This window comes from Erpetoichthys calabaricus, chromosome 1, assembly GCF_900747795.2.
Source record: "Erpetoichthys calabaricus chromosome 1, fErpCal1.3, whole genome shotgun sequence".
NCBI lineage: Eukaryota > Metazoa > Chordata > Cladistia > Polypteriformes > Polypteridae > Erpetoichthys > Erpetoichthys calabaricus.
Genome location: NC_041394.2, coordinates 331,950,569 through 331,976,217, shown reverse-complemented (window position 1 = coordinate 331,976,217; position 25,649 = coordinate 331,950,569). Strand labels below are relative to the sequence as shown.

The 25,649-nt window shown below is 42.1% G+C and overlaps 1 protein-coding gene across 12 annotated transcripts in view; it reads left to right on the top strand.

Annotated features, from left to right (window-relative positions):
- LOC114666550 (zona pellucida sperm-binding protein 3-like) overlaps positions 1-16,369 on the top strand; it is a 63,976-nt gene extending 47,607 nt beyond the window's left edge. For 8 of the 12 annotated variants that reach the window (XM_051926539.1, XM_051926543.1, XM_051926546.1 and 5 more), the window contains 5 exons: positions 15,421-15,541; positions 15,623-15,714; positions 15,789-15,904; positions 15,976-16,101; positions 16,218-16,369. In XM_051926539.1, the coding sequence (XP_051782499.1) occupies positions 15,421-15,541; positions 15,623-15,714; positions 15,789-15,904; positions 15,976-16,101; positions 16,218-16,339 (577 nt within the window). In that variant the 3' untranslated portion in view covers positions 16,340-16,369. The remainder of the gene's footprint in view (positions 1-15,420; positions 15,542-15,622; positions 15,715-15,788; positions 15,905-15,975; positions 16,102-16,217) is intronic. The other 4 variants (XM_051926557.1, XM_051926517.1, XM_051926519.1 and 1 more) reach the window with 3 other exon arrangements.
- The last annotated feature ends 9,280 nt before the right edge of the window (positions 16,370-25,649 follow it).

The window sequence follows — 25,649 nt, the reverse complement described above, 5'->3', positions numbered from 1 at the left end:
CTCAGGATGCCGGTCTGCTTATGATTCCAAGGATTAATAAAATAACAGTGAGAGGTCGAGCTTTTAGTTACAGGGCCCCTAAACTGTGGAATGGTCTGCCTGCTACTATAAGAGATGCCCCTTCAGTCTCAGTTTTTAAATCCTGGCTGAAGACTCACTACTTCAGTTTAGTATATCCTGACTAGAGCTGCTGATAAACTGTACAGACTGCATCTCTGTTGTTAGTCATTAACACTAAAACATAAGTAACATGATAGTTATAATTTGTTACTAACCCTCACCTATTTTGTTTCTCTTCTCGGTACTTAAATCTGGAACTTGGTGCCATTGCCCACCTGCCAAGTTGTTTGCCTGCCTAAGGTAAAGTCATCCCTGATGGTGGATCACAGGAATCATTGGGTACAGGGGTCCTTTCATCGGATTCGCTTGCCCAGCGCTGAATCAGCTGAGGGATAGATAGATAGATAGATACTTTATTAATCCCAATGGGAAATTCACATTCTTCAGCAGCAGCATACTGATACAATAAATAATATTAAATTAAAGAATGATAATAATGCAGGTGAAAAACAGATAATAACTATGTATAATGTTAAATGTTAACGTTTACCCCCCCCCCCCCCCCCCCCCCCCGGATGGAATTAAAGAGTCGCATAGTTTGGGGGAGGAACGATCTCCTCAATCTGTCAGTGGAGCAGGACAGTGACAGCAGTCTGTCGCTGAAGCTGCTCTTCTGTCTGGAGATGATACTATTTAGTGGATGCAGTGGATTCTCCATAATTGATAGGAGCCTGCTGAGCGCCCTTCGCTCTGCCACAGATGTTAAACTGTCCAGCTCCATGCCAACAATAGAGCTTGCCTTCCTCACCAGTTTGTCCAGCCGTGAGGCGTCTTTCCTCTTAATGCTGCCTCCCCAGCACACCACTGCGTAGAAGAGGGCGCTCGCCACAACTGTCTGATAGAACATCTGCAGCATCTTATTGCAGATGTTGAAGGACGCCAGCCTTCTAAGGTAGTATAACCGGCTCTGTCCTTTCTTGCACAGTGCATCAGTATTGGCAGTCCAGTCTAATTTATCATCCAGCTGCACTCCCAGATATTTATACGTAGGTCTGCACCATCTGCACACAGTCACCTTTGATGATCACTGGGTCTATGAGGGGTCTGGGCCTCCTAAAATCCACCACCAGCTGTTTGGTTTTGCTGGTGTTCAGGTGTAGGTGGTTTGAGTCGCACCATTTAACAAAGTCATTGATTAGGTCCCTATACTCCTCCTCCAGCCCATTCCTGATGCAGCCCACGATAGCAGTGTCATCAGCGAACTTTTGCACATGGCAGGACTCCGAGTTGTATTGGAAGTCCGATGTACAGTATATAGGCTGAACAGGACCGGAGAAAGTACAGTCCCCTGTGGCGCTCCTGTGTTGCTGACCACAATGTCAGACGTGCAGTTCCCAAGACGCACATACTGAGGTCTGTCTTTAAGATAGTCCACGATCCATGCCACTAGGTATGAATCTAATCCCATCTCTGTCAGCTTGTCCCTAAGGAGCAGAGGTTGGATTGTGTTGAAGGCGCTAGAGAAGTCTAGAAACATAATTCTTACAGCACCACTGCCTCTGTCCAAGTGAGAGAGGGATCGGTGTAGCATATAGATGATGGCATCCTCTGCTCCCACCTTCTCCTGATATGCAAACTGCAGAGGGTCAAGGGCGTGTTGAACCTGTGGCCTAAGGTGGTGAAGCAGCAGCCTCTCCATGGTCTTCATCACATGTGATGTCAGAGCAACAGGCCGAAAGTCATTCAGCTCACTAGGACGTGATACCTTTGGGACTGGGGTGATACAAGATGTTTTCCAAAGCCTCGGGACTCTCCCCTGTTCCAGGCTCAGGTTGAAGATGCGCTGTAGAGGACCCCCCAGCTCCGATGCACAGACCTTCAGCAGTCGTGGCGATACTCCATCTGGACCCGCTGCTTTGCTGGCACGAAGTCTCCTCAGCTCTCTGCTCACTTGCGCTGTTGTAATTATGGGTGGGGATGTCTTTCCTATGTTAGTATCAGCAGAAGGATGTGTGGAGGGTGCAATACTCCGAGGTGAGAGTGAGAGTGGGTTATGGTGGTCAAACCTGTTAAAGAAGTTGTTCATTTGGTTTGCTCTCTTCTCGTCTCTCTCGATGGTGGTACCCCGCTTCGAGCTGCAGCCAGTGATGATTTTTATCCCATCCCACACTTCCTTCATGCTGTTATTCTGCAACTTCTGCTCCAGCTTTCTCCTGTACTGCTCCTTCGCCGCCCTGAGCTGGACTCGGAGTTCCTTCTGCACGCGCTTGAGCTCATGCTGATCACCGTCTTTAAAAGCCCTTTTCTTCTGGTTCAAAAGGCCCTTGATGTCACTTGTAATCCATGGCTTGTTGTTAGCATAGCAGCGTACTGTTCTTACTGGAACTACAATGTCCATACAGAAGTTGATGTAGTCAGTAGTGCAGTCAACAACTCCCTCAATGTTCTCACTTTGAGATCCCTGCAGGATATCCCAGTTTGTAGTTCCAAAAAATTCTCTCAGAGTATTCTCAGCCTCCAGAGTCCACTTCCTGAATGATCGTGTGGTTACAGGTAGGACTCTCACTTTTGGTTTATAGTGAGGCTGAAGCAGAACCAGGTTATGATCTGCTTTCCCAAGCGCAGGCAGCGGGGTGGCGCTGTATGCGTCTTTAACGTTTGCATACAGTAAATCAATAGTCTTATTTCCCCGGGTGTTACAGTCCACATACTGGGAGAATGCAGGTAATGTTTTGTCCAGCGTCACATGGTTAAAGTCTCCAGCGATTAGCACAAGCGCCTCAGGGTGCTGCGTTTGTAACTTAGCAACAGCAGAATGGATGATGTCACTCGCTGATTCCTCGTTCGCCCGAGGAGGGATATACACGATGACAACAATGACATGTCCAAACTCTCTGGGCAAGTAGTAGAATGGCCAATAGGGGGAGGCAGCATGATGGCCGAGGTCTCCAGTACTCTAAACAAATCCAAATCATATTATGTGATATCATCTACTGTTGAATTCTGCTCTGTACTTGTAATATATTTATTTTACTATTATACTGTATTGGGAATTTGTTCTGTTCTATGTATTGTATTGTATTTACCCCCCTCTTTTTGACACCCAGTGAACTAGGGTTTTTTTGGGGGGAGTTTTTTCTTGTCTTCTTAGAGAGTCAAGGCTGAGGGGCTGTCAAAAGGCAGGACCTGTTAAAGCTTATTGCGGCACTTGTGTGATTTTGGGCTATACATAAAGGTATTATATTGTATTGTAATTTACTCTGTAATCGTTGAAAGTAAGGTACTTTAAAATGTTTTTATATATTATAGAAATGCTGTCTGAGTCTTCAAGACTGATCAATATTTCTTCTGGAATAGAAATGGTGGGAGGTGAGGAAAATTGGGCAGATTTTGTTTAGCAAAGTTTCTAATTTGAACGTTTTCCAAATATTAAAAACTAAGTTTGAAAGGGTGGAAAAAGGTTGTTATCGTGTAGAAATGCAACAGGTAAAAGCTTTGCTATTCTGAAGTGCTTCCTACACTGGTTTCATTTTCTGGCAATTGGGTTGTTGGTATATTGATGATAACTTATATTTACTGGGGCACAAAGCAAAAATATAAAGAAGTATTGCAGGTTTTTAATTGTATTGCAGACCAATCTTGTGTATATTCATCAATTTCTGTCAATGTCCAGGTTTTTACAGCCTGTGTATTTGCCACAAAGGAATAAAATTGAAAGTTAGGTAGAGCCATGCCACCTTCTGCTTTTTGTCTTTGTAGTGTTGCCCTTTGGATACGGGGATGTTTTGAAGTCCAGATAAATTAGGTTATGACTGAATCTAATTTCTTGAAAAATTATTTCTTTAAATATTGGGGGATGCTTTGGAATAGACAAAGAAGCTTGGGAAGGACATTCATCTTGACAGTGTTGATACTTCTTCCTAAAGGAGTATCAATAAGATGCTGCAGATGTTCTATCAGACGGTTGTGGCGAGCGCCCTCTTCTACGCGGTGGTGTGCTGGGGAGGCAGCATAAAGAAGAGGGACACCTCAAGGTTAATATTATACAAAGTTATTGTCTGTTATACCTGCACTCAATAACAAGCACACAGCATAAAGGTTTGGGGTTTTGGGCCCCGTATACTGTAACAAAAAAGGTCAAATGGATTTCCAAAACAGAAAATTTACATCCGACAACCAGGGATGGGTGGACAGACATTTTAAATAGGTGGACCGGAAATTAGGGACGTGGAATGCTGGAAAGGCGCGGTGGTGGATGGATAATGGACGTCATCATGAGGGACACGATGAGAGAAAGGAACCCAGAAATGATGGTGTTTTGTTTGTCTGGGATGGATTATGGTGGCGGCGCTTCGTCCTTTCTATGAAAAGAGAGAGAGAGAGGTTAGTACCCCGCCTTTGTCCCCTGGCACGACTTGTCGCGATGCGCGTCGGGTCCTTAAGCTGCTCTCCATACTCTCGTGCATGACACTCTCTAGATACATAGATAGACAGATAGACAGATAGATAGATAAAGTGAGATGGAGGGTTGACCATCTTTGCACATCTTGTTTTACCATGTAGACAGCAAAATTTCTTGAAAAAGATCTTTATATTTACTTGTGATGTTTACTCCTAGGTATTTAAACTGATCTGCGATGATAAAAGGGAAGGTATCCAATCTGATGATGTGTGCTAGAGAGTTCACTGGAAATAGTACACTTTAATTCAAATTAATTTTGATACAGATATCTTTGAAATTTTGCTAATGCTGTTAGGACTGCAGCCACAGTATTTTGTGGATCTGATATGTACAGTACCAATTTCATCTGCATATAGTGATATTTTCTGTTTAAATCCTTCTCTGATAATCCCCTTTATCTCGGATGCATTTCAAAAGTGAACAGCCAGTGGTTCAATGGCGATTGCAAAGAGCAGTGGTGATAGGGTGCATCCTTATCTCGTACCATGCTCTAGTCTGAAGTAGTCTGAAGTAATGTTAATACAAACGAAAGCTTCTGGACTGGTATACAGTAGTTTGATACATGCACTTATGTTTGGGCCAAACACAGATTTGTGCAATGTGGTGAATAGGTAGTCCCATTAAATCATATCAAATGCTTAGACTGTCGCTATGTTCATACCAGTGTGAAAAAAGCTGAAAGGAGGGTGTGTGAGATTTTTGAGACCCCGACTAACCCCCTGTTGCGCTCTGTTCCAAAACCCTTTTAACATAGGCAGAGATTGGTTGACCGCTGCCAGGTGCAACTGCAAGTTCAATGGCTCACAACATAACGCATCTGTTACCCAATGGTTGATGAAGAGAACATTTAAAGTTGGCCACTGACCCGGTCCTGTGCACACTTTTCTGTCTCCACTCTTGTGCAGGAAGCTATCTCTTCTTTTGATCTAAAAGGGAGTAAATGCAGGATGACGTTATCATCACTGCTTGCATACTTTGTGTTTAAGTGACAGCTCCTCCTTGAATAAATGCTTCAAGAATATTTCTGTCTTCACAACAATAAAGATGAATTTTTGGAAACTTGGACTCACTTCCTTTTCTCTTGTGCAAGTCTGTGACCCACACATTTGTGCCTGATCAAAAGTTTATATACACTTGAATGCTGCGGCTGATAATATACACATAAGTTAACACACACAGGTTCAAATTAAGAGTAATTAAGGCGAGTTGCCACACCTATAACTTCCTTGATTGTAATCAGTGTCTTTGTATAAATAGTCCATTTAAATTCATGCAGAGCTGCATTGACTTTGCTGAATACTGAGCCATGGTGAAAGGAAAAGAATTGTCAAAGGACCTGTGAGAAAAGGTTGTTGAATTGTACAAATCATCCATCCATCCATCCATCCATTTTCCAACCCGCTGAATCCAAACACAGGGTCACGGGGGTCTGCTGGAGTCAATCCCAGCCAACACAGGGCACAAGGCAGGGAACCAATCCTGGGCAGGGTGCCAACCCACCGCAGGACACACACAAACACACCCACACACCAAGCACACACTAGGGCCAATTTAGAATCGCCAATCCACCTAACCTGCATGTCTTTGGACTGTGGGAGGAAACCGGAGCGCCCGGAGGAAACCCACGCAGACACGGGGAGAACATGCAAACTCCACGCAGGGAGGACCCGGGAAGCGAACCCGGGTCCCCAGGTCTCCCAACTGCGAGGCAGCAGCGCTACCCACTGCGCCACCGTGCCGCCCTGTACAAATCAGGAAAAGGATATTAAAAGACATCCAGAGATATGAAAATGCCTGTCAGCAGTGTTCAGACTCTGACAGAAAAATAAAATGTTAGGAATTCTGTTGTTACCAAGCCATGGACAGGTGGACCAACCGAGATTTCAGCCACAACTGACAGGATCATTTGTTGAGATGCCAAGAAAAACCCACAAGCTGAAATACAGGCTTCTAAGCAAACAAGTGGTGTTGCTGTTTCAAGATCCTCAATAAGGAGATACTTGAATACAAATGGGCAGCACCATCAAGTTGCAAAAAAAAAAAAAAACCTTTACTGTGTCAACGCAACAAAACAACCCACTTACAATGTGCCAGACAGAATCTGGACACACCTCAAAACTTCTGGAACAAAGTCAATTGGATTGATGAGACCAAAATTGAACTTTTTGGCCACAACCATAAAATGCAAGGCCCATGTCAGAAAGTTCACGATCCCTACTGTGAAGCATGCAGATGGATCTCTGATGTTCTGAGGTCATGTCAGATACAGTGGCACAGGTAACTTAGTGAAAGATGATGGCAAGATGAATGCAGAATGTTACCGGAAAATATTGGAGGACAACTTGCATTCATCAGTTTGGAAGTTGCACATGGGAGACACTGGGATCTTTCAACATGACAATGATCCAAAACAAAAGGCCAAGTCAACCCTTAAGTGGATACAGCAGAAAAAAAGTGAAGGAGCTGGAGAGGTCATCACAGTCTCCAGACCTCAATATTATTGAGCCACTTTGGGGCGATCTCAAATGTGCAGTTCCTGCAAGATAGCCCAAGAATTTATGGGACATGGAGGCTTGTTGCAAAGAAGAATGGGCACCTAAAAAAAACCAAAGGCCTCATCCACAACTGTCACAAAAGACTGCATGCCATTATTGATGATAAAGGGGGCAATGCACAGCATAAGGGTGTGCAAACGTTTGAACAGGGACCATCTCATTATTTTCCTTATTACTATGTTTTGTTTAATGGTTGTGCGTTCTGTGATGCCTTATAGTTCAATTTGGATTCCATTAGAAGTAAATGAAATGTGTTTTGCCTGATCAGTCATCTTTTCATTAAAAAATAGTACTGTACACATCTTACAAATTCTGTCAGGATATGTAAAGTTATGAACACAATTTTATATACACATTTATATATATATATATATATATATATATATATATATATATATATATATATATATATATAGTGCATCCGGAAAGTATTCACAGCACATCACTTCTTGCACATTTTGTTATGTTACAGCCTTATTCCAGAATGGATTCAATTCATTTTTTTCCTCAGAATTCTACACACAACACCCCATAATGACAACATGAAAAAAGTTTACTTGAGATTTTTGAAAATTTATTAAAAATAAAAAAACTGAGAAAGCACATGTACATAAGTATTCACAGCCTTTGCCATGAAGCTCAAAATTGAGCTCAGGTGCATCCTGTTTCCTCTGATCATCCTTGAGATGTTTCTGCAGCTTAATTGGAGTCCACCTGTGGTAAATTCAGTTGACTGGACATGATTTGGAAAGGTACACACCTGTCCATATAAGGTCCCACAGTTGACATTTCATGTCAGAGCACAAACCAAGCATGAAGTCAAAGGAATTGTCTGTAGACCTCCGAGACAGGATTGTCTCGAGGCACAAATCTGGGGAAGGTTACAGAAAAATTTCTGCTGCTTTGAAGGTCCCAATGAGCATAGTGGCCTCCATCATCCATAAGTGGAAGAAGTTCGAAACCACCAGGACTCTTCCTAGAGCTGACCAGCCATCTAAACTGAGCGATCAGGGGAGAAAGGCCTTAGTCAGGGAGGTGACCAAGAACCCGATGGTCACTCTGTCAGAGCTCCAGAGGTCCTCTGTGGAGAGAGGAGAACCTTCCAGAAGGACACCCATCTCTGTAGCAATCCACCAATCAGGCCTGTATGGTAGAGTGGCCAGATGGAAGCCACTCCTTAGTAAAAGGCACATGGCAGCCCGCCTGGAGTTTGCCAAAAGGCACCTGAAGGACACTCAGACCATGAGAAAGAAAATTCTCTGGTCTGATGAGACAAAGATTGAACTCTTTGGTGTGAATGCCAGGTGTCATGTTTGGAGGAAACCAGGCACCGCTCATCACCAGGCCAATACCATCCCTACAGTGAAGCATGGTGGTGGCAGCATCATGCTGTGGGGATGTTTTTCAGTGGCAGGAACTGGGAGACTAGTCAGGATAAAGGGAAAGATGACTGCAGCAATGTACAGAGACATCCTGGATGAAAACCTGCTCCAGAGCGCTCTTGACCTCAGACTGGGGCGACAGTTCATCTTTCAGCAGGACAACGACCCTAAGCACACAGCCAAGATATCAAAGGAGTGGCTTCAGGACAACTCTGTGAATGTCCTTGAGTGGCCCAGCCAGAGCCCAGATTTGAATCTGATTGAACATCTCTGGAGAGATCTTAAAATGGCTGTGCACCGACGCTTCTCATCCAACCTGATGGAGCTTGAGAGGTGCTGCAAAGAGGAATGGGCGAAACTGGCCAAGGAGAGGTGTGCCAAGCTTGTGGCATCATATTCAACAAGACTTGAGGCTGTAATTGCTGCCAAAGGTGCATCGACAAAGTATTGAGCAAAGGCTGTGAATACTTATGTACATGTGATTTCTCAGCTTTTTTATTTTTAATAAATTTGCAAAAACCTCAAATAAACTTTTTTCACATTGTCATTATGGGGTGTTGTGTGTAGAATTCTGAGGAAAAAAATTAATTTAATCCATTTTGGAATAAAGCTGTAACATAACAAAATGTGGAAAAAGTGATGCGCTGTGAATACTTTCCGGATGCACTGTATATATATATATATAAACACATACACTCACTGGAAAATTTATGTGGTACATCTTGCTAGTAAGCCTGCCTTTTACCCTCAGAACTGCCGCAATTCTTCATGGCAGAGATTGAACAAGGTGCTGGAAACATTCCTGAAGGATTTTGGTCCATATTGACGTGATAGCATCACACAGTTTCTGCAGATTTGTTGGCTGCACATCCATGATGCCTGATGTCCTATACCACTACATCCCAAAAGTGCTTTATTAGATTAAGACCTGTTGACTGTGGAGGCCATTTGAGTACAGTAAACTCATTGTCATGTTCAAGAAATTCGTTTGAGATGACCTGAGCTTTGTTCTGGAAGTAGCCATCAGAAGATGGGTACACTGTGGTAATAAAGGGATGTACATGGTCAGCAATAATACTCGGGTAGGCTGTGGCATTTAAATGATGCTCAACTGGAAATAAGTGGCCCAAATTGTGCCAAGAAAAGATCCCCCACGCCATTACACCACCACGAGCACCAGCCTGAACTATTGATACAAGGCAGGATGCTTCATGTTGTTGACACCAAATTCTGACCCTAACATCCAAATGTCGCAGCAGAAATCAAGACTCAGGGATGGGGGTTGATTTGTTTCAAACCTATTTTAATTAATTTTTAAAAAAAGTAAGAAATCAAGACTCATCAAACCAGCAAACATTTCTTGAATCTTCTGTTGTCAAACTTTGGTGAGCCTATGCAAGTTGTAGCTTCAGTTGCCTTAACTGACAGGAGTGGCCCCCAGTGTGGTCTCCTACTGCTGAAGCCCATCTGCTTCAATGTTTGACATGTCGTGCAATCAGAGATGTTGCATTTCTATCAGCTTGGACAAGTCTGGCCATTCTCCTCTTATCTCTGGCATTAACAAGGAATTTTCACCCAGAGAACTGCTACTCATTGGATACTTTCTCCTTTTTCGGATCTAGAGATGGCTGAGTGTTGAAAAATCCCAGCAGATCAGCAACTTTAGAAATACTCAGACCAGCCTGTCTGGCTCCATGCTGTAAAGTCACTTAAATCACCCTTCTTCATCTCTATTCTGATGTTCGGTTTGAAATACAGCACGCCATCTTGACAATGTCTACGTGCCTAAATCCATTGAGTTCCTGTCATGTGATAAGCTGATTAGATATTTGCGTTAACAAGCAGTTCAACAAGTGTATCTAATAAAGTGGTTGGTGAGTGTAGATTTATTTAGAGAGAGAGAGAGAGTCATGCAAGTGAGAATAGCGGCCATCCTTAAGGCTTAGGTAAGCTCATCGATACATTCCAAGTCAGGATGGGGTGATGTTGCTAACAATGTCTTCTACTTTTACAAGAAGACTGAAACATCCCCTGGACTGGAGACCTAGCCCAGCCGCCCAATGAGTGATCTACACCATACTCCTCCCAGGCAGGGGGTTCTGTATGAACGTCCAAACTAACAAGGATGGAGTCTTTCGGATACCAGTGAATTTAATGATGGCGTGAACAACAATTGTTTTATTCCAGTGTGTTTATTTTTCATGAACAAAATCGTTATTTAATGGGTTTTTCACTGGTGTAGGACTGCACAAATTTGCATATTTCTCTGGAGATCAATTCACTACACACACACACACATATATATATATATATATTAAAGAAAATTAAAAAGTAAAGGCAATTTGAAAATGATGCAGTCATTGCAACAGATAGAAGCTAACACAATACAAAACATTTAAGTTGGTTTATGAGTTGTTCAGACATGCGCAGCTCAGCACTCGGCCATTCGGTTTGTTAAAGTCAAATAAACATGGAAGCTCTGCTGAGGGATTGCACTAATTTTGAACAATGAGCCAAATTGAGATTTCATTGGACAGAGAGAGTGAAACCTGCTGTAATTCACAGAAGGATACTGTATATTTATATTTTCTTCCAGGATGATGCTTAAAAAACAACACGAACTACTTACGCACATGTATGTTTTATTCTGTTACTAGTTGTTTCCCCGCGGCTCCACCTGCGTAGTAATGAAACAGGACTGTGAGGAGGGCCCCGCCCAGCTCCCTACTCCTGACGTCACACTTTCCCCTGCACAGCCTCTGTGTCAGATTAGTGTGAATTTATCGCTTATGCAAGAGAACTATGTTTCTTGGCAGGATGAGAGAAGTCGCAATATGTTCAAGCAAATTATTGAAAAAAAAAACACATTCTAAATCCGTTAAATATTCTTCTCGTCCGCTAACTTAACGGAGGTAAAATACACCCCGAGGCTTGTGCGTGAGTGAGGAGATCACCGCCCCCCTCCCCTCGGCCCACAGCCTCTGTCTTGGATTAGGGCAAATTAATCACTCCTGCAAGTGATATGATACACAGCACGACGAGAGAGGTCACAAAATCAACAGGAATGTTCAAGGAAATTATAGGAAAAAAAAAACGGATCTAAATCCGTGAAGTAGTTCTCTCGTGAAAAGCGAACAGACATACAAACAGACGTTGGGTTTTATATATATAGAGAGAGAGAGATTCTGAGGCTAGGGATCAGCGCCGGCAATCAAAAGGTTGCTGGTTCGAATCCCGTAAATGCCTGAAGTGACTCGACCGTTGGGCCCTTGAGCAAAGCCCTTAACCTGCAATTGTTGTGGCCTGGGTATGACGTTAATCTGCATCCAACCCTGCAAGCTTAATCTCCAATTTGCAGGGAAAACTTGAGTGTTGGTGGAGGAATTGGCACTCCAGATACTGTTACAAAAAAAAAGAAAAAATCACAGTGTTCCACTGTGGTGCGGAGGTGTCACCCATTGCACGGCTGCACTTGGGTCCTAATCCGGGTGGTTTGTCATGTGGTGGGTGCGGTAACGCGCAGAATCTACGCATGCTCCCAACCTGTCTCGCTCTTATAACTGAGTTGTGCTGAGTGAATGTTAAATAGGTATTGTCCACCAATATTAAAAGAACATAAGAGGTTAAAGTGCGCCTTTCCTGGACACTTTACACCGCAAAACTATTAATTCACTATTACATAAATAGGCAAAAAACACAATTTCCTTAGGTAACCTGAGATCAACTTCTCTATTATGACATAGCAGTCACAGGCATAGCCACTGTTGGACTCAAAAACAATATTTGTCAGTATTCGTCTCTGCATGTTTTGAAGCAATCCACCCAAAACGGCACCTGCTTTACTTGAGGTGATCCCTTTTGCCTTCCACTAACTTTTTCCCAGGGCAATTAACTTTATGACCTTTTATGCTTAACCAATAAGACAAGAAATCAATATAAATGGAAGAATGCTTGTCCTGTCTCCACTTTGCAAGGTTGCTATTGGAGATGATTGGATTGTACCACAACAGATCCTTAGAGCTGTCTGTATAACTTCAAACGTTTAAAATATAAATTTGATGCAAAACCTTAATCCATACTCAAAATTATTGAAATTTGATGTAGCTTCGATTTGATCTAAAGACTTTGTACAGTAGTTAGTAACCATTCAAAGCCACAAAAACACTTGACTATATCTTCAACTTAATTTCTCGTATTGCCACAAGTCTTCTATGTTAGTCTGCATAGATAGATAGATAGATAGATAGATAGATAGATAGATAGATACTTTATTAATCCCAAGGGAAAATTCACAAATGTACACACACGCCCACAAATTTCTTAAGTGAAGCTTCTTCAAGATATCACCATTGACATTTAAATTTTAGTAGACTTTATTCTTCTCTTTCGCAAAGCAAATAAGTTTGTTTTTTATTACCGAGGTATTTAAACCCCAATTTCTTGCCCCGTGTTCCACGTAACAACTGTCAAGTTACTACCGGAGATGATCTTACGCTTTTGCGGGTGTTTTAATTTGTGATTCTAATTTTATTATCTTCTTGACATAATTAACGTCAATATTTCAAGCGTCTTATTAATTTCAAACGATTGGTAACTAATTGACGATCTTTTTCTCCACACGTGATAACATTAAGCAGCCGAAAGCCTTAATTCGCGTATATAAAGACTGTGCTGCGCCTCGACTTTCATTGTGTTTTCTTCGTTTGTTTTTCAAAATGTGGTGTAAGGGTCAGATAGCCGTGGTGTTGCTGCTCTTTTTCCTCTGCGATGCTTTTGCTCAGCCCCGTTTCAAAGGACGGAAGGTTATGGCAAAATACCAGCAGCCCGCTGTCTTGCAATATTTTGAGCCGAGAGCTGGCGCTCCGCAGACCGTAACCGCTCAGTGCACCGACAGTGAGGTGATCGTCACTATCAGTCCGGACTTGCTGGGCATCCAAAAGCCGGTCCAGCCTTCTGATCTTTCCATGGGTGGATGTGGAGTCACCAGCCCGGCCGGTGTTCAGCCCTTTGTGATTGAAGCGCCTCTGCAGGGCTGTGGGAGCACCGTGGAGGTGAGTTGCTTCAGGGCTCTCCCATTTTCTCTTCATAATGTCTAGTTTCTCAAGATAGTTTTTGTGATACGTGGGTGGTACCTGGCTTTTATGTTGGATGCTTAAAATCTTGACGCTCAAGTTGCAATTGATCCTGCACGCATCAGCGAAGCTGACTTCCAGTAAACGTTGGTTTCTCATAAGGAAATGACGGTTGGTAAGTTAACTGTATATTATGTGCTCCGACTCCTTTAATCGCCGATTCTTTGTGGTGGGCACACCTACCTGATTAGGGAGTGCAGAGGTGGTTGAAATCTGACTTGTAGAGTTGTGGCTATTGGCTGTGCTATACGTTTGAATTCGGGCTGCGTATGTTCTGGGTTGAAAGTGGACACGGTGATTATCGGTTTGAAATGGATTACTTTCTAAAATTACAATGGAGTCTTGCAACCACTCCACTCAAGATTTTTGCAAAAACGGAAGCTTGGAAGGCTTAGTCTACATTTTAATGTTGCTGAACCCAACTCTCCCATGCAGATATAATTTAAAGGAACCAGTTGGGTCCAATAGCTGGCCAGTCCTTAAAAGGTCTCCTGCACTCTGGCTAAAATACTGTTTGAAAAATTTTAAATTTCCCCTACTTGATGAGCTTTTGAACATTTCTAGGTTCTTTTGCAGGAGGTACTCTACCTTATCTGCAACTAGAAGTTACAATGAGGTTGACAGTTTGTACATACAGCAATGTGAAAGCAAAAGATCTGCAACATTACAAGTTCAACTTAATTGACCACTGAACTGGCCCATTTGAAAAGATGGCTAATCTTAAAGTGTTTAGGATGAATGTTGCAATCTTTAATTGGACATAAGCAAGTTGCCATATTAGACTTGGCCCATGATGTTTGAACTGCTGAGTCATCCCCTTATAGATCTGTTCCCATTGAACTAATCCAGTCACCTAAGTGTATGGGTTTTTTATTATATATTCTACAGTGTGGGATTAGGGCCACCTACAAAATCTTAACCAGTTTGCTCTATCCATTGAGAACCTTAAAGGCTAGAAGCAGCAATGCTTGAACAAATTCAATCCCTACCAAGCCAATTGGATTCTAAAGATGCATCTGTAGACCCAAATATTGATCTAGAAGTCTTGCTCCATAGTAAAATAGGGCTATTCAGCTGACTAAAGCTATTCTAAAATGTTGCATCTTATCTTTAGATGCTGGGAGCTGTAATTGTGTACACCTTCACCCTTGACTACAATCCTTCTCCAATTGATGGTCTTCCCATTGTAAGAACAAATCCAGCTGTGGTGCAGATTGAATGCCAATACAACAGGTAAGATAATGCAGATACAAACATGGAACCAGTTGTACCACAACTTGGCCTAGAGTGTCAATGCAGAAGTCGAGTTCCAGATATTGTGATGTTATGGCTTTGAATTGATGGATTCTTGTAGCTTGCCATCTTGATCACTACTAACAATTTTTTTTTCTCCAACCCAGACTACACAATGTAAGCAGCAATGCTTTAAACCCCACTTGGGTTCCCTACACCTCCACAATATCTGCTGAAGATATTCTGGGATTCTCGCTTGTTATAATGAGCAGTAGGTGTACACATTTAAAAATCCTCCTTTCCATTTGCACTAATGTGATCTGAACACCTTGTAACGTTCCCATCTGCAGGTGACTGGAGTGGGCCGAGTCCATCCAACACCTTCTTCCTAGGAGACCTCATTAACCTTCAAGCGTCTGGACAGCACTAACCATGTGCCTCTCCGTGTTTTTGTGGACAGCTGTGTGGCCACTCCTGGGTCCAATGCATCGGCCCCGGCCTACACCTTCATTGGGAATAATGGGTGGGTGTGAGCAATAGTCTGACCAGATCTTGGTCTAGAAATGCAATGCTATGGTCCCTCTTGTGTATTGCAGGTGTTTCTTGGATAGCAAACTGATTGGCTCAAATTCCCAGTTTGTGTCCCCCAGAGTTGCCCAGTCTGTAATGCAGTTCCAGCTGGATGCCTTCAGGTTTTATGGCCTGACTACTAGTTCAGTAAGTCATTTCCTCCCATCTCCTTTAGAGGAATCCAATTGAAGCTCCCAGGTGTGACTGTAGTCTCTTGCATGTCTACAGATCTTCATTACCTGCCATGTGAAGGTGACCTTGGCATCTGCTAATGTTGATCCTTTGAATAAGGATTGTTCATACAACTCTGCACTGAGCCAGTAAGTGACTGGGAGGATGAGGGTGCACCTGCTCAGATGAGGTAGCAGGTTGTGATTGGTGGCTGTGCTTTCAGGTGGAGCTCAGTGGATGGGAACAATGCTGTCTGTAGCTGCTGTGACACCAGCTGTGCCAACCCCCCTCCCTTCAGGAGGGGCTCTGGTGCCCCTAAACACAGACCCAGGAGAGCAAGTAAGTGACCTCACCAGCAGACTTCTGCGGTGTCCAGCCTGGGATACAAAAGCTTCAATTATATTTTGCAGGTGAATGGAGTGCACCAGCTGAATGGCAGGAGACCATTTCTGTTGGCCCTCTTTTTCTGGAGCAGGTCTCTCCTTTGTCTTCTGTATCTCACTCGCTGTCTGTCCAGCAAGATAAAGCCTCTCCAGGTAACTTGCATTAAGAATTAAGGGCTGTCCTTGGCAAGAGTTGAATCCACAGCCTAAATGCCATGCTATACTAGTTTCAACAAAATCTAAACGCTGGATTTCTTTACTTCTTGCAGGCTACCAATTCCAATATTCCATCCTTGGAGGTGTTGTAGGTGTCCTGGCTGTTTCATGTTTGGCTGTACTATTCTTTGCCTACAGAAAAGCAAATGACACCAGTAATAAACAAATACTATAGACCTTAATAAAACTTTTTTAATGCTTCAAAGGTCTATACAAGTGCTTTTATTGCATTAGGCAGAAAGTTAACCCCATCTCTCTGGGGGGCTCGGCAAGGTCCCTATTGAATGCTATATCCTAGGATGTTAGAGTAGGTTTAACATTTGATAGTAGTATACAATCGCAGTTCTGATGCCCATTTGCTGCAAAGTGGCATCTGAATCCTAGCTTAGACAAGTAATATGATGGACTGGTCTTTTAATCCTGCAATGCTGGATTAAATCTGGTGGGGACTCTTGCATGGGTCTCATTAAAAGCTAAGGCAAAGAAATGGAAGCCAAGATGGCTAACCCCCCCCCCCCCCCCCCCCCCCCCCAAAAGTGTTGCTCTAGATTCACAAGTGGTGGTTTGCAGGGTTTTTGGTTTTCCCCTGCATTGGGAAAGCACAGTAGCAGGATACCAAGACCTTTTGAGCTATCCTATTGCTATAGCTTTAAGCTTTTTTGGATTGGTTTAACTAGTCTTGCTCAGAGTATCCTACGGTCAACTTAACATGAGCAGTGAGATTTAACTTAGATTTTCACCCTGCTTTTGCACCTATTCCACTTTAGTCCATTAGTGGAACTCTAGTTGCAGTATTTAACTGCTTAGTGATGGCACATGTTAAAATGTTTCCATTTAGATAACATGGTTTAATTCTCAACTCCAATGGAAGGGGAAAAATGTAGGTTACTCATTTATGTGCAAGATCTAATCCATCGGTTTTTGGTCTTGTAGGATTCAACATTTAAAAGGGTTAGTAGTAATGCTTCTAGCATATTGGGGGGGAGAGGACCCGCTAAAGGTAACGTGTATAAGAAGGTTCTGGGTAACCATGTAGTCTAAGATTTGACATGCCACAAGTAAAACAACTTTTGGAAATTATTGTGGGGACCAAGAATGTAGTGCATTTTGGGGAATGTAAGCTGGTTAATGCTCTCTGCTGGAACACACTGGTTAAGATAGACCACTCAATTTGCATAACAGTGCCAAGTTTAATCCCAACACTTCTAAGTGACTCTGTTCTGACCATTTTTTATGAGCACCTCTCCCCGACTAGTAACAGTATGATGCGGTTTGATTTGCTGAAAGACGCATTAAAGTCAGTAACCTGGCAGGAGGAAACTTCTCTTGCGCGCGCTCTCTCTCCTCCAAACTGTTCTAACCACACCGATGAGTAGGCTAGGAGTCTAGAAATCTATTGGAATCTAAAATTAGGGAACCAATGATCTAGACATTTCAGCTTTGCTGTCAGTCCATGTATGGTGAAAATATCTGTAGATGGAGTACCTTGCTCATGTCATACAAAGACTTTAGGTGTATAAATACAGAGAATCTTGCGCTCGGAAGGACAATGAAAGGGTCTTGTCTTTTTGCTCCGGGGTTCTGTTGTGTTTTAACTACAGTAAACCCAGAAAAATCCAAGATGGGATTAAACAAGTTTAGCATCTAACTATATGCTAGTTAAGATCTGCCAAATTGTGCTCCCTACTCCAGTTGGCACCCTTGTCCATCTTAGTACAGGGTCACCTTCAAAGTGGAAGAGTCTCAAGTCTTTTGTTAGAGGCCATGCTGTACAGTAGGGTTGCTACTAAAAAGCAAATGTTCAAGTAGAGCTTTACTGAAGTTAAAGGAACTGATGCTGGAGGTGGGTTATAAAGGATGTAGTTGATGCTACTCGAGTGTATAAGAAGTCTTTTCTGGTGGCCCATAATTGGTACAGGTAAGGTTATTTACCTCTAATGGTAAATGACTTAAAATCCATGTCACAGGGCTGTGGATATGCCTTGATCAGGGTCATTGACTGCAGTCTTCTCTGAAGATTTTAGATGTGGCATTTCATTGGGAGACCAATTTTAGCAGTTCTGTAAAACCTTCATTTTAGCTGAGATTGCATTTGAGAAAGGGGTTTGAATTTCAAGTGAAAAATCTAAGGGGAAGGTCACTTTGTTCAACAGAGGCTAAGAGCTGTAATAACAGATGCATAATTAACTCGCTCATGAAAATAACTGAGCTCATGTTGGAGCCTGACAGATGGGTTTAGGTTGTTTTTCAAATTCAGTTTGTGGGTTTACCAGATTCTTATACAGAATGCTATATTTACTGCACATAGTAATTCACTTAAACATCAGTAAGTCATGGAACTATAAAGGGGCTACTCCATATTAGTTTGAGGGGAGGTTTGAACAGAATGTGGTCTCTTCAGTCCAAATGCAGTAGAAACTCCCAGTGGCTCTGGGCCTCTGCAAACTCTTATCCTGCTTTTAAGATTTTCATTGTTTTTGTTTATAGTGGATGCAGAAGGTAGTCCAACATTTTCTGTTTCTGCACACTATCTACCCTCAATAACCCAAAATGAAAATGCCAAAAACTTTGAAAATGTATTTAAAAACCATTAACTTTATTATGCAGACCTTCCTTTAGTACTTTTGTAGAAGCCTCTTCAGCAATTACAGCTTTGAGTCTCATTTTGGGCGAATCTCTAAGCTTTGCACATGTGGATGTGGGCAATTTAATTCTATTCAATCAAATGAAGTTTGAGAGGATCTGCCAGGTAGAATGGGATAATCTGTAAACTGCCATCTTCCGGTCTCTCCACAGAAGATCTATGGAGTTGAAGTCTAAGCTTTGACTGGGCCAGTCAAGGACATTCATTTTACACACTCAGGAATGTTAAGTCATTTGTCATATTTTAAGCATGACTAGCCACTCTACCATAAATAACTGACTGATGGAATAGTACTGCAATGGCTGTCCATCCAAATGGTTCTGTCATCTCTGCAGAGGACTTCAGCTCTGTTATTGTGACTATTGGGTTCTTGGTCACCTCCCAATCACAGCCTTTCTGAGTTATTTGGTTTGGCTGGACCGTTTAACTCTAGGAAGAGTCTGGGTGCTTCCAGACTTCTTCCATTTCAGTTTTTGAAGCCATTGTGCTCCAATGAACACTTACAGCTTTAGAATTGGCTATATCCGCCCCTTAACCTGATCTATGCATCACCACAATTTGATCGGGGGGGGGGAGTTTGCAAAGAGTTGCTTGGACCTCATGGCTTTGTTTTAGTCCTGACATGCAGAGTGAAGTGTTGATCTTTCATACACGTCAGCTCAATTTAGCACAAGTGAACTCCAATCAAGTTCTCGAAACATCTAAAGGAGATATAAAGCAAACGGGCCCCTTACCACAATTTGGAGTGCCACAACAAGGGGTCTGAATTTTTATATAAAAGAAATTTCAGTTTTTGATTTTTAATAAATGTGTAATTCTAGCTGAAAACCTGTTTATCGTTTGAGTGTAGATGGGCAACAAGAAATGACAAAAATGGCAAATTTATCAATTTAAAAAAAGTATTCAGTGGATACAGAAAATGTTCAGGCCCCTTCACTTTCAGCACACTATTTTCTTGTAACTTTACAAAGCATTTTTATAACAAGTCTTTGGGGTATTTAAAATGTAGTCACACAAATGTGTGAAAAGCTGTGGAAGATGAGTGCTTATTGATAGCACTCCCTTCTGCCACAAAGGGATATTTTGATATATCAATATTTAGAAAGTGAGAGGAACCATGTGCCACCAGAGGGTGATGGCTGCGTTTTGAATTCTCCCATTGACTCCACTCCACTGCCAGAATTCTGTCACACCTCTTTAAAATCAGATTAAAACATCAACCCTGATGCTTACTTGGCTGTTTCAAGAAGATCCTGCTCTAACCTCTTGTGGTATACGAAAAAGAAATCTCCCCAACCGGAGGATGCCAATGAGGAGGACAGAGTTTCTAATGCCATTATGATATCCTATAATTCGAGGACATTAAATCCTTTAAGAGCAAGCTTCCTCGATAAATGCAAACATGCAACGTAACTTTTTTGAGTTGCGGGCTGAAATATCCATAGCTCAACTCACCAAAACTGAAGACCGGGCCCACCGTTCCAAGCTCCATATTTTGAAACTGAAAGAAGGTTTAGGTTGATGACATGCTGTCCTACCTGAAGAAACTATGGATGAAAATCTTTCCAGGCTTAAAAGACTTATCGATCCAGAGATATAAAGATGCCACAGAGTTTACACCAGGCACAATAACTTGGGAAATCTTTATCTTAGAATATTTGAATTACAAGGACCATCAGCGGGTTCTTCGAGCTGCGAGAAACAGTGGCAATCTAATTTATGAAGGATGTCACCTATTGTTTGTTCAAGACTTCAGTGTGGCTACAGCTAATACAAGATGACAAATGGATGTACCAGTTCAGAAAGCAAAAGAACAGGGCATTCTGTCTTTTCTTTTCCAGCCTATCTGAAATTATCTCATGGGAATAGGCATTACATGCTCTCGTCACCAGTTGCATGACTGAAGCAAGAGAGACCACCACACTGCTGTTTCAGTGAGTGTGTGCGCCATTGGAAGTGATCACTGGGAACTGAGACTGTAATGGGAGGGCTATGTGACAGCATTGACAAGTTACATCAAGAATAAGTTACCCGAGCTGGCATCATATCACAAGTGGCAGGGGTGCCTATATAAATGGCAATTCTGTCACGTTGCATGTTTTTACAAAGGCGAGCAGTCCTTTTAAGGATAGGGAGCTACCTAAGAGAGTCAAATAAAAAGTTGAGAATCCGACCATTGTGGAGCTTGTCGCGGAAGCTACAATATTTAGTCACAGACTATAACAATAGCACATCAGTGTTTGATTTTTACATCATTTTAGTTGTAATTTGGTGTTTATGAAAGTTAATTCAGCTTTCTCAAGTTAGTTTGGGGTCTTTTTAACTACATGATATTGTAAAATGTATAAAAACATGAATTTAATGTACTCTGCAAACACACGTCATTGCACTCTTTCTCATTGTTACAAAAATGTTTCATCCATCCAACCATTTCCTAACCCCCTACCTTTTGGTAAAATAAATTATTCACCCTGTTATTTAATAACTTTTATGTCATACGAAATTAAAAAAAAAAAACAAAAAACATCCAAATCTAAAATTGACCTGTGATTGATTCACTAACTTGCAGTTAACTGCAGAGTGTCAGTAAGAATACTTCACAAATGTCAAGTGTCTTTTGGCCGTTACAAAACATTGAAGAAAAAATAACAGGACATTATCAAATGGTTGATAACATGAACCGTTAAATATCCTGTATTAAATAAAGGCACAACAATAAAGAATCAACAACTTACGCATTATTTTAATGTACAGCACCGCAAATTAAATCGCGCTTTGCTCGTAGCTGGCTGTCCATTCCCGGGGTGCCTGTGACTTTTGCCTATGAATGTGACGCTCAGCGCTTCTTGCCTTTCCCGCTCTCCCATGTTCCTTTGCGCGGCGCATACACATGTGAATCTGCCACTCAACGGCACTGTCCGGAATGGAGTTAACGGTAGATGAGCCTACTGAATATATATATATATATATATATATATATATATATATATATATATATATATATAAATAAAACATTTATTACAACCGAATGATTTAAAGTAATTCAACTAAAGGACTTTTGCACCATTTTCTTCAGGGTGTGACATCTCACTTAGAATTCTGTAAATGAACAAAGTCTCGTTATGCCAATTAGAGCACTTTCAGCGGAGTGGGCATGAGGAGCAATAATCTTATAACTTATGTTCACATCAAATCAAATAATTTTTTTACCTGTCAAATACAAATTATACATACAATATGCAGTGAAATGCGCTTCCGTACTATCGTTAATACCGGATGTCCCTACTTATATTCACAAGTTGTTTACCGAGTCTCTCTCAAGTGTCTCCTTCTCTAAACACAATACAGCGCGACTCCATCTGCTAATCTGTTTACAAGTTCGTCGTCGCGGCCGCAGACTTATATTCGGCCGCGCCCACTTCCGTTGCGTCATTCTGATTGACGCCATCTCCCACAGGAAACGCCTCTTTTTCTCCCTGCTAGACGTAAGCCTAATATACCGTTATAACAAGCTCAGCTATCATGTCCATTAATATTAATTATTGCACAACACTGGGCTTTACAGGATGAATTTGAAGAGTCGGCCTTACATATACAATATTGCATTTACTGGATATGATCTAATTTTTCACAATCAACCTTTTTGCCAATTTGAAATTCTAATATGCTGTAACAGCAAGAATATTATCATCTTCCAGCAAAGACCTTAAAAATATGTATTATTACATCCACATAATGTCTTTTCCCTTTTGTTTGCTGATGTTGACTTGTAGGTTGTTCTCCCTGTACCACAAAATGAAGCCCTCCATGACCTTCCTGTACTCTGACTTACCTCCATTATTAATGCAGCCTGTGATGGACGAGTCTTCTGAACCTTTCTGTAAATGGCAAGCGCTGGCATTGTGCTGGAAGTCTGTTGTGTATTTGGTGTATTTTTTTGGAAATGAGTGCAAATTCTATTTAGCACATCTTCCTATCTTACTTGCCAAACAATATAATAAATGTAAACACAAGGATTTTCGGCATGAACACCCTGGTGATGCCATACCAAAATTTTCCTATATGTGTACAGACTTCTCTAACATTAACATCCATCCATCCATTTTCCAACTCGTTGAATCCGAACACAGGGTCACGGGGGTCTGCTGGAGCCAATCCCAGCCAACACAGGGCACAAGGCAGGAACCAGTCCCAGGCAGGGTGCCAACCAACCACAGTAACATTAACATTTACACACCTAACTAATTATATCTATCCCTTTTTTGCTAATGACCAGCAAAATATACAAAGTTCACATACAAGTTTGCAGTGCAGAAAATCCATCAAACAATGGGGTGCTGGTGCCTGGTCTGCCTCAGTTGGAGTCAGATCATTTTGATATCCACTGACACATATGGATTTAAATGCAAAGTGTAGTGGGAGCCACACAACTACCCACTGCTCAGAAAAATGTATTGGCTATGAATGGCAAAGTCTCGAGTTTAGAATCACATAGCTTTGAGATGAGTAAGGACAAGCCACAATAACAGGAACAGAACACACAAACTACACACTGCATGTCAAGTAGCAGGGCTGACTATGTGCGGCAAGCACAAGGACAGCAAACAAACTGAAAAAATGATTTTCTACTTGCATATCTGTTCTCTAGATGGAGACACAATCAGGTCCTGATGACCATCTTTGAGGCAATTGGCACAAGACTTCAGTGGGCTAAGCATTGCCAATCCTCCAAGACGACCAACACCGTTGTAAGAGCTGAAGAGCAGCCAAATCCCACCAACAGATCATCATCTGCAGGCATCCTGGCATCAGCAAGAGACTGGCAGTTTTTGGTGGACCTCAGACAGCAGCTGAAGTTCCCCAGCCACATTGCACCCACTACCCTGATAGTCCTGCGGTGTCTGAATCCACCATGCAAGTTGTTCTTCTGGAGCTAACAGTCTCTTGGGAAGATTGATTGGACAAAGCCTTTGAAAGAAAACTCTCAAAGTACTCGGAACTGGTCAGCATCTTTCAGCAGTCAGGATGGAGAACTAAGTGTCTCCCAGTGGAGGTTGGGTGCACGGGATTTGCGGCCCATTCTTTGGTCAGAGCCTTTAGCAGTTTGGGCATCAAAGGAAAGAGGAAGAGAAGAGCCATCTGCAGTACCATTGAAGTGTCAGAGAGCACCTGATGATGGCTATGGCGCAGGAGTGGAGAGGCATGGGGTCAGAGTAGCAAGCTGTCTGGCCACATGTCTGGTCTGATCAACCCTGGTGATCCCAGGAACATCACAGATAAAATGTTCAGCAGATGTATATTCACAGCTGCACCAGGACTCTGCTTCTTTGAAACAGGAGTATAAGACTGCTGATTTCTACTCCACTAAAGCGTGGCTTTTTAAAATTTAACTAATTTTCTAACTTTGATTTTGAAAATAAACGTGCAGCATAATGTCTTCTGGAAACAGGAGTATAAGACTGCTGATTTCTACTCCACTAAAGCGTGGCTTTTTAAAATTTAACTAATTAACTAACTTTCATTTTGAAAATAAACGTGCAGCATAATATCTTCTGAATGATGCATTCCTTATATTGATTTCCTTCCTTACTTGTTTAAATTACTGTGGCTATCTTTAACATATGGAAATATATCTTCATGAATATTTACTGGATATTTTTAAATATACACACACTGGATAACTAGAATATAGTATGTTGTGGCCTGCAGAGGGCACTCCAGCCATCCAAACCCAACACAGCCAGATGTAGGACACAAGTTCAGCACACACTTTTTATTTTCCTTGTGGGAAATGCTTCCCCCTTGTTTCCCACCCGCACAGCACAGTCCCAAAGCACCAAAAACAAAAGCACACTTGTTTTCCCCTTCTCTTTTCTTTTCTTTCTCTCTTTCTCTTCCTCTCAGTCCACCTCCACTCCTCCTGCCCAGCTTTGACTCCCAACTCCCAACTTTGGCCCCTGAAGTAGTGACTGCTGGATTCATCTATGCTGGGAGTACTCCAGGTGGCTCGTTATCCCGCTCTGGAATTACTCCCAGGTGTGGAACAAACCCAACATAGTAAGACTTTCCAGACTCTGCAGCACCCCCTGGTGGCACCCACAGGACCCAACAGGACTGTAGCAAACTCCAACTCCCAGTATGCCCTGCGGGAACCTGTGGTCCTACAGCAACCCCAGGGGACTGCCCTCTAGAATCCTGGGGGAGATAATACCCTGAGCAAACTCTCTCTCCTGTCCCTTCCATTATAAAGGTGTCTTGGCTGGACAAGGGCTTGGCTGTATGCCACAATGCATAGAAATTAGAACGTACAATATGATTAAACACTGGTTTTAATTAAGCACTTGTTTTATTATTTTTAAAGTACTGTATATGGTAATCTCACCAGTATAGTTTAAGCACCATTAAGCACTGAATTGCACTGAGCCTTAGTTAAACCACTAGAATGTAGTGATAAGCAACTGAGTCTTACATGGAATCACTCCACCAATAAGCTGACACCCTGAAAGCCACTGCCAAACACTGGGAGGAGGAATAACAATAAGGAGGCGTGGTCAAAAAAGGTTAAAGGACAAAGGTGGCAAAATGCAAAGAGGTTTTGACCATTAGTTTAATTAATAAGGGGCATGGTATGGCATAATCTAATGAGAAGTGGTCTTGACTGAAGGGTGATCAACAAAGGTGGAAAGGTGGCATTAGGTGTTATCCATTTGCCTAACCAGGAGTGTCATAGTATGTTAAGCTATGTATTAAAATGTCTTCATGCCCAGGAATAGCAGCTCACTCCAAGGACCAAGCGCATGGCTGTTTATTATCTTTTAATAAAAGCCTAAAACTGGAACCA